Source organism: Sinohyriopsis cumingii, chromosome 2 (genome assembly GCF_028554795.1).
Source record: "Sinohyriopsis cumingii isolate HCF-2022 chromosome 2, ASM2855479v2, whole genome shotgun sequence".
NCBI classification, from domain to species: Eukaryota; Metazoa; Mollusca; class Bivalvia; order Unionida; family Unionidae; genus Sinohyriopsis; species Sinohyriopsis cumingii.
Genome location: NC_142962.1, coordinates 2851807 through 2860875, shown reverse-complemented (window position 1 = coordinate 2860875; position 9069 = coordinate 2851807). Strand labels below are relative to the sequence as shown.

The window sequence follows — 9069 nt, the reverse complement described above, 5'->3', positions numbered from 1 at the left end:
ATTAAAAAAATTAAACTACATTTAAATTTAGTATTCTGCAAATTGATTTGCAAATTTTGTGGGTACAGTGAATGACACATTTGAGTGGCGTAAGAAAATACCAATGTACTAGGTGAGAAATCATCTCAACTACGAAATCCTTTTTTAATATATTGATATGAGTCATTTGGAATGAACATGTTATTTATCAGGTACCATTTAAATATTGACAATTGAAAGCAAACAAGTAACATTCTTATTGTGATTTCTTGCTTCAATACACAATACGGTAGTAACATGTGTCTATTCATAGGTATGAACATAACAAATAAGCTTATATATCAGTGTACACTCACAGGTAAAAATAGATAATTAACCAACTTATTTACCTAGGTGAATGAGCATGGCGTCTGATTGGGATAGTTTGTTTCTAGCATAATAACAAACACTTTATTCCTTATATGGCACAAATTCTGGGTATTTCAGACCTTTTCAATACGGATTCTATGAAAAAACGGTGAGTAAATGTTGCAGATGTTAGGTATAAATACGTCAATCAGCAGTCTCAGGTAATCAGATTGAGCACAGCGTACAGAGGAAAGCAGATAAATCAGAACAGAGAAGACACATTTTCTTTTGTAAATTATAGAGGTAAGCGACATTTGCTAGTAATTTTCATTCACGGAAATCACAGACATGATTATTATTACTAACCAGTCGACAACAAAGCGTGCGATTGTATGTTAGATATGTTTATATATGTAGACAACTAGACAACTTCAATGTCATATAATATACTAATTTAATGTCATTATTTTCACTTTTATTCCTATTTCAGGGTTGTACCTCTCGTTTGTATTTTCTTCCTTTGAACTTAATAAAACATTCTCATGTTTTATGAAATTGTTACTGTTTTTCAATATTCATTTTTGTCCTTTCTTTTCCTTTGATTTTCTTTTCTTTCGTTTGTAAATATACTTCTCAATTTATTTTTGGCTTCAATAACCACAGTCTCTAGCATTGATATTTCGAGTTTAATTTTCATATATATTCTAAACGAGTTTATATCTAGATATTTTCTTATCAGTCTATACGAATTGTATTCTAGAACCAGCTATGTTCTGCCTTACCGTTGTTCTTCTTACAATTTTTAGATTAATTAATATCAACTTCTAATCAATATTCGCTAGTTGTGTAATGTAACTTTCATTTTGAGTTTAAATACATGTCTTTCTATTGATAAAAGTCCAATTTGCAATTCATGTGCAAAATTATTCATAAATTTTTGTTTATTTTATATTTAATCATGCTTTGATGGATTTTGGCAATTACTGCTAATCAGCAATTAGATTTTTATTAGTAATTTCTGTTTTTCAGATTTTTCTTTTATACATATATACATATAAAGGAAGGGAAACATGCCTTTCTACGAGGATGATATTTCTGCTGTTGTCATTGACAATGGTTCGGGCATGTGCAAAGCTGGTTTTGCCGGAGATGACGCACCACGTGCCGTATTTCCCGCCATAACTGGTCGGCCAAGATATGACGTAAGGATTATAGCAGTATCTATTTTACATGGCTCAGATGTAACAATCGCATAGTCGCAATATCTGAGTCCATTGTTGAAAAATCAGAGTTGACATTCCAACCCTCGAATATTTCTGCCAGTGATACATTTTCAAGTGTTGTAGAGGAAATCTGTATTCAAACTGCTTGAAGTATGTACAGTCTGCAAGTTATACATTTTGAGAAACGTTACATAAATCTTGTTTCGAAATTGATTCATAAACATGAGATATATTGATTAATGTGTAAAGAAACACTGGCAAAGCATGCATATCCTGGTAATTAGGTTTTAAAGGGCAAGGAGGGTATCTCTTTTGTGCTTAATAATGTTATTCACAAAGTCGGAAATATCAGTCTAATATTGTGCATATGTTAGTTACATCTTTTACTATGTCTCTTCTGATGACGTCCTCCGCTTGTCTTTGTTTTTAGTAGTACGGCCGATAGCAGATATTTATGTCAGATTTTACCCTGACAATATCTCTAATCGAGGTATTGTGAATGCTGATAGCTGGGATTGTCTCTTATACTATTTAACTTTTTGAAATATCATTTAAGAAACTATTTTGATTTCCTTTTAAATCATTTTCTATTATTGCTTCAAGTATCAGGTCTAATCATTCACCTAAGTTGAACTGCCGACCTTGATATATAATATTGGCATAAATGGAAAGTGGCTGTTGACATTGTTTGTTAATGTCTTAGAACCATAACATGAGTTACGATTCTTGGTGAGGCAAAATGTTTTTGATAACACAAAAGGAACAGTATGCCATGCGAATGTTGAAATTCAAATCTCCCAAACTAAAAGTTGAATGCATGGTCTTATTACTGTTTAAGAAAAAAAATAGAATCTTAGACAAGTATATAAATCAGACTAAGTTATAAACAAGACAAACAATTTGGGGGAACATGCAGTTTATTTGATTGAAAATGATAATAAAATTAAAATTTAAACTGAAAGGAAAATATTGCATTCATTTTTTAACCCTAACTGCTTTAATTACAGTACAGGAAATAAAAATGACTGGTAAATAAAAATCAAAGAAGAATCTTTTTTTTTTTAATTTCCAAGACAGATCAGTACCAAAATTTTGAAATGTATTCCTTTTCTATATTTTGGAGTCAAATAATATATTTTGAGTAACATGTTTCGAGCCTGAAATACCAGCATTTCTTACTTGTCTTCCTATATTTCAGAAGTTTTTATGATGTCTGAAAATAATGATTTGAGGCCTTGATAATAAGTATAATGAGAATAATCTAAAATAGCATATAGTAATTAGCCACTTACGTCACAATATCTCTATTTATCCTAAAAGCAAAACGACTTTTTGAACAGAATGATATACATAAATTCAATAAACATTCACTAAAATTGTATATAAAGATTCATGTTTGTATTTCCTTTATTTGCGCATCATATACTGACTCAGTCACCATCATGAACTAAAGAAAACATCAAATATAGAAAATGCACCCCGGATTTCATTCGGTCTTACAGGTTGTAATGGCAGGAATGGGATACAAGGACGTTTACATTGGGGACGAAGCCCAAAATAAGAGGGGAATCTTGTCGCTGAAATATCCAGTTGAGCATGGGATTGTCACTAACTGGGACGATATGGAGAAAATCTGGCACCATACTTTCTATAATGAACTCAGGGTGGCTCCCGAGGAGCAACCACTCATGTTAACAGAGGCTCCACTCAACCCAAAAGCCAACAGAGAAAAGATGACACAAGTGGGTCCTGTTTTACCAACATCAAGAGTGTTTATTGCATAAATACTATAAATTTAAGTCAGACGCATTAAATGTAACCGATCGTGCATATATATATATATATATATATATATATATATATATATATATATATATATATAATAAATTTATTTTTCTTGTGACGTCATTATGATCCAGTAGATATGCGAGAAAATAAAATGTTTGTATCAATAGTTAAAAGTACATGACAATAGTAAAATCATTTATTCGAAAAGAAAAACAACATCCAACATTCATCTAAGGATTTTCTTTTTTTTTAATAGGAAATGTGAATATTTTCTGTGTCAGTAGACTAATTGAATACTCGTAGTTGAAATATTTTATTTGTCAGTAGACTAATTGAATACTCGTAGTTTAAATAATCAGTAATAAAATGCTACAAAAAAATACAAATATTTCTTGAGAATGTGAAATATTTAACACAAAAGGCCATTCTTTAGTAAAATATTTCTTTACTTTTATCTATAGATCATGTTTGAAACGTTTAACACGCCAGCATTCTATGTGGCCATCCAGGCAGTGTTATCTTTGTATGCTTCAGGCCGTACCACAGGAATCGTCTTTGACTCTGGAGACGGAGTGTCCCACGTGGTTCCAATCTATGAAGGTAAGAAAAATTATAAATTCCATTCAATATAATTCTGTTTTGGAATATTTACATTTTTCAAATTTAAAGTTTGTTTTATATCAGATGCAAACAGAGTCATAGAAACTTGTAGTTTATTTGTGCTTATTTGGTGTTTGAGGTAGAGGAAAGCTGCGAACCCGGTGAAAGCTACTTATTGTAGCATTTTATCACCGATGATTTAAACTAAGAGTATTCAATTAGCCCACTGACACAGAAAATATTCAAGCTATGAGTATTTAATTAGCTCACTGACACAGAAAATATTCAAGATATGAGTATTCAATTAGCCCATTGACACAGAAAATATTAAAATTGAGTATTAAATTAGCCCGCTGACACAGAAAATATTCAAACTATGAATATTCAATTAGCCCACTGACACAGAAAATATTCAAACTATGAGTATTCAATTAGCCCACAGAAGCAGAAAATATTCACATTTCCTAAGAAAACAAAATCCTTAAATGGATGTTGGATGGGGGTGCAAGACGAGCGTATTCTGCTGTGCAATGTATGACTATTGATCACATTTGTACGCAACATAAAGATGTGTGTTAAAAGCCGTGCAAAGGGTTATTTGCGTTCACTGGAATAAAACAATCGTCTAATTCTCCATTGGGAGGAATTGGGTGGATGGGTCCATATACACAATTCGATATCATTTTTGTGATGCTTATAATAATTTGATCTACATATTTTATGGACAGACGTAAGAGCATCAACCGATGGCAATAGGCCAGAGGTTACGATCTACGTTTACATGCGGTTTTGTCCAATACAAGCTAATATACCAATAATGTCACAAATTTGTCATCCAATGAAGACTTACAAATTGTAAAGAGAGGCAACTTTATTTTGTTTTTGAGAATTTAGGTACTGATATATCGGTCGATTGTTTGAGTTAGGGACAGAAACTGTGAATAAAATATCAGTGACTGGAAATTATGAGAAAGCTTCAAACATTTGCTCAGTAAAGCTCCAATCATGTGCTCTAAATATTCTTTGGAATATAATTATAATCTAATTTTCGGTTTGATGATTTAAATATAATTTAAATTGATGATTGAATTATCAAACTCTTCATATTAGAAGCTGATAGGAATTGATCCAGTTAGATTGTTCGTTATGTGATAGATGATGGAAATAATCAATGCATCCTCCGTACAGAAGATGTTGTCGCGAGCCATGACCCTTTATCACCCATGGCTGCCTGTGCTGAGATTTCCCTGTTACTCATGAATATGCATGAACCTGCTTAATAAATCAGTCGAGCGTAAGTAAACATTTCTTGCCATTATGACCCAACATGAGCTTTCACGCTGCTCGAATGAGCAAATCAGTGTTTCTCTATCAAACACATGTACCTATCAATCAATAATACTTTCGTTGATGTTTATGAGTTTGTTGCATTATGTTGTTGATGAAAGATGTTTGTTCATATGCACTCACGAAAATGGAAAATGGCTCAGCACCAGCATCTACATACCAAAAAAGGAGCGTAACGGATTGTTATCGGTGGACTGTGACGATGTACAAATTAACATATATAGTATGTAAGTTACGTTTACTTAACGCTCTCATTTACTGTTTATGCGATTTCACTGGCTACCGGAAGTAATTCTTTGCCACATGGAACCTATTCTATACTCCTTTAGGTTCACTAAATAAGTCAATCGTTGACATGGGGAGCGAAGATGGCTAGAGTCATAACACGTGGTGAATTTATACATCTTTCTGTTTACTGATGTCTGTATGTAACACACAAATTGACGAAGAGAACAAGTCACTGCTATCGAAATAGCAATAATGAATTCGTATTGCTAATGTCTTTGCTTTTATTACAAGGTGAGTTTTCTTTTAATACTATTCTAGGTTATGCCCTTCCTCACGCCATTGAAAGAATTAACCTCGCTGGTAGAGATTTGACAGTCTATCTTCAGCGTATTCTGCATGAAAGGGGATACAACTTCGCTACATCTTGTAAGTTATAATTTCGTCCATCAATTTAAGAATGACTTTCTAGAATTCCTTACAGATTATAATTAAAATATGTAAAAGATCTTAGATTAGTTTGGCAATATCTATTTATCAATGACATGCAATGGGACCTTCGGAACGTACAAATGCCATTGTAAACAAATGGTAAAATTAGATAAGATATTATCAGCAATTCGTTTTGTTCCCACATGTTGTTTCTTTAGACTAGCATTTAATATCATTAACTCTTTTTAGTTTGTCTAGCGTCAAGAATCACTGGATTGTTGTTCTTCATTTCCTTCTCTTTCATGCAACATTGTTTGAAATCAAATATGAATAATTTCAGCTGAACTGGAAATTGTCAGAGATATCAAAGAGAAGCTGTGTTACTGTGCCGTTGATTTTGAAAAAGAAATGTCGTCTGCAGCATCGAATTCTGCGGTAGAAAATGCATATGAACTTCCTGATGGTGGGGTCATCACTATTGGCAACGAGCGCTTTCGATGTCCTGAGGTCTTGTTTCAACCAGCTTTCACAGGTTATTTCCCTTTACTTATTACATTGTTTTGGTGCCCATGCTGTAGACCTTTGTCATACTGTTACAGAAATAGACCAAATAGACTGGTTAAGTATCTGGATTTTTTCAAAATCTCTCTGAATTATTCACCATGGATTTAGGAAATGTTGGAGACAAAGGTTTTGTATTGTCTCAACGAACTACTGTTGTCACTTTAACCACCCGATTTTACAGATGTTAATATTTGAAACACAATAAATGTGCTTTTGACACTTACTTTTAGGAATGGAATCGAGTGGCATTCACGAACTTGTGCACAACTCTGTGATGAAGTGTGATATTGACGTCAGAAGGGATCTCTACCAAAACATCGTACTGTCCGGAGGATCCACCATGTTTCCAGGTTAGTTTGTTATTTATTTGTGTCGTATTGAACACGGCGTAAGGCAGTCCCTCATGTAGACCTTGGTACTTTTTACTGGTAACTACATGAGCAAAATCAATAAAGATTTCAAGCTTCTACTTTCGTTAATGATGACATTCTCTCGTGTCGGCTTTAGTATTTCCTGATAGGTAACAAAAAGAATGAGCAAAATAACGAAATAGCTAAGATTTTTCCTTTTGTCAGGGATTGATCATGCTTTTTGTCCATTCCTTTTTATTTCAGAAAACAGTCAAATGTTTGTACATAGTTCTTAAGGACATTTTTTTCAGTTTAAGCTTGATGCCTCTGCTTCCTACGATAACTGTAATAGTTGTATGAGTACTCTTTTAGACTAAAGCTGGCTACTTAATTCCTGCTCAAAATTAGGTCTTGCAAGGCACGTTTAAGATCCTGTCAAATTTTATGATCATAGAAAATAAAGCAAGGAAAACTATAAAATATTTAGATCACCCCCCCCCCCAATTATGTTATTCTTCTTATCTTAATTGCCAATGTTGAGGGAATTTAGCAATTTAGGAAATCGACACAATCATTAGCATCTCTCAGTCTCTAATTATTTTGTTTACTTTTTTTTTAACTGTGTGTATTTAAATTCTTTAGGTGGTGATGAAATGAAAAATTAAATTCTTTGATAAAATGTTTTGTTCTTAAATAAATCTAACATCAGAACTCAAACTGTGATTGTAAGTCTGAAAAGTCCTGTGATTGGAAGTCATATTAAGTAAATGTACCATTTTCTTCTAATGTGTTATAGGTCTAGCTGACAGATTACAGAAAGAGATGACTGCTGTTGTACCAAGCGGAATCAAAGTCAAAACAATAGCGCCACCTGAGCGCAAGTATTCTGTGTGGATCGGTGGCTCTATCCTAGCCTCACTTTCGACTTTCTCACAGATGTGGATCACGAAACAAGAGTATGCCGAAAGTGGTTCTGGTATAGTTCACAGGAAATGCTTCTGAAATAACCTGTCTAATCTCAAGCAAAGGAAGACTCCCGTATGTCTTTTCGAACGAGAAGAATGTCAGTTTAATTAAAACGATTTCCGCTTTTCAATGCTGGACATTGAGAACAGGAAAACGAAAGATAATTATGCTCACTATTAGCAGTCATATAATGTTCCCTTATTTAATTTTATATATTTATTTATTTACAAACGTTGAATGCGTGTGTATAAAAACGAAAGTCTATGTCGAAATATCGTCAGGGTTTACAGTGATGTTGTTCCGCATGATGAAATCCTACTGTAATTGTTCTTTTAATATAAACTTCTTTCGTAATTTATGTTATCATCGAGATTCTGTTTTATTGCTACATTTACAGAACGGCGTTATTCTGGTTGTCCTGTCATGAATTTTACTGCTCACGATTAATAAATATTTATTGGCATATCTCGTTTCGTTTTGATATTGTTTGACGTGATTCGATAAGCACGATAGTTACAGCTATTAAAGTGTATTTCTCTGCCCCTGCCTCCCAGCGTGTCCACATTAGATTTAAAAAATACACCGAATATAAACTTGAAGGGGCAAACTGTTTTCACACGTTTTAATTTGAATTTTTGGCATCATTGAACTTTTACAAATAACTTTAAGGTAAAAAAATTAATTCACAATGCAAGCATCATCACAAAATTACATAATAGAAGAGTAGAATCTGTTGGTGCCACAATATGGAGAAACTTAAATTTGTCAGTTAGGTCCAATTCTATCGATAAATCATTAAAAAGCAACGAAGGTTTCCATGTATGAAACAATTATGCGTGTTTGGTTGGCCTGTCCATCTATCTTAGTTCACTCTTCACACCAAGTACTCTTTCCTCGTATTCAAATGAGTTTTTTTTTTAAGTCCCCAACCCCAATACCTTTCCACCCATGTCCCTTTTAAATGGGGTACGTATTTAATATATAAGTGTGTGTGTGTGTGTGTGTGTGTGTGAGAGAGAGAGAGAGAGAGAGAGAGAGAGAGCATATAAGATACGTAAGGTTACAGACCTGAACCAGAGCAAGATTACTATATAGTAATATGGTTGGACATTCCTAAGATCTAATTAAGATTGTTCAAAGATCATTAACGTCATTTCATGATTGAAATCGGTGTTCTAAGCTTAGCCAAACAAAATCTTTTCTATAGGATTTACGATGAATATCTGACATTAGATTTTATGGCGAAT

At 33.2% G+C, this 9069-nt stretch overlaps 1 protein-coding gene across 2 annotated transcripts; it reads left to right on the top strand.

Annotated features, from left to right (window-relative positions):
* The first annotated feature begins 359 nt into the window (after positions 1 to 359).
* LOC149804230 (actin, cytoplasmic-like) lies at positions 360 to 8285 on the top strand. Of its 2 annotated transcripts, none has more exons than XM_089937977.1 (8): positions 360 to 496; positions 1357 to 1529; positions 3053 to 3292; positions 3800 to 3938; positions 5832 to 5939; positions 6283 to 6474; positions 6737 to 6856; positions 7653 to 8285. In XM_089937977.1, the coding sequence occupies exons 2-8, from the start codon at positions 1398 to 1400 to the stop codon at positions 7856 to 7858; spliced, it is 1137 nt and encodes a 378-aa protein (XP_089794103.1). In that variant the 5' UTR covers positions 360 to 496; positions 1357 to 1397; the 3' UTR covers positions 7859 to 8285. The 2 variants fall into 2 exon arrangements, with proteins under 2 accessions (XP_089794103.1, XP_089794095.1); XM_089937969.1 differs by lacking the exon at positions 360 to 496 and adding an exon at positions 509 to 630.
* The last annotated feature ends 784 nt before the right edge of the window (positions 8286 to 9069 follow it).

Bases quoted from the DNA above. Each gene is read 5' to 3' on its own strand.
- LOC149804230 (XM_089937977.1), top strand. From the start codon at position 1,398: ATGCCTTTCTACGAGGATGATATTTCTGCTGTTGTCATTGACAATGGT. The intron at 3,293-3,799 runs GTGGGTCCTGTT...TTTTATCTATAG, and splicing joins ACAGAGAAAAGATGACACAA to ATCATGTTTGAAACGTTTAA. The intron at 6,475-6,736 runs GTTATTTCCCTT...ACTTACTTTTAG, and splicing joins GTTTCAACCAGCTTTCACAG to GAATGGAATCGAGTGGCATT.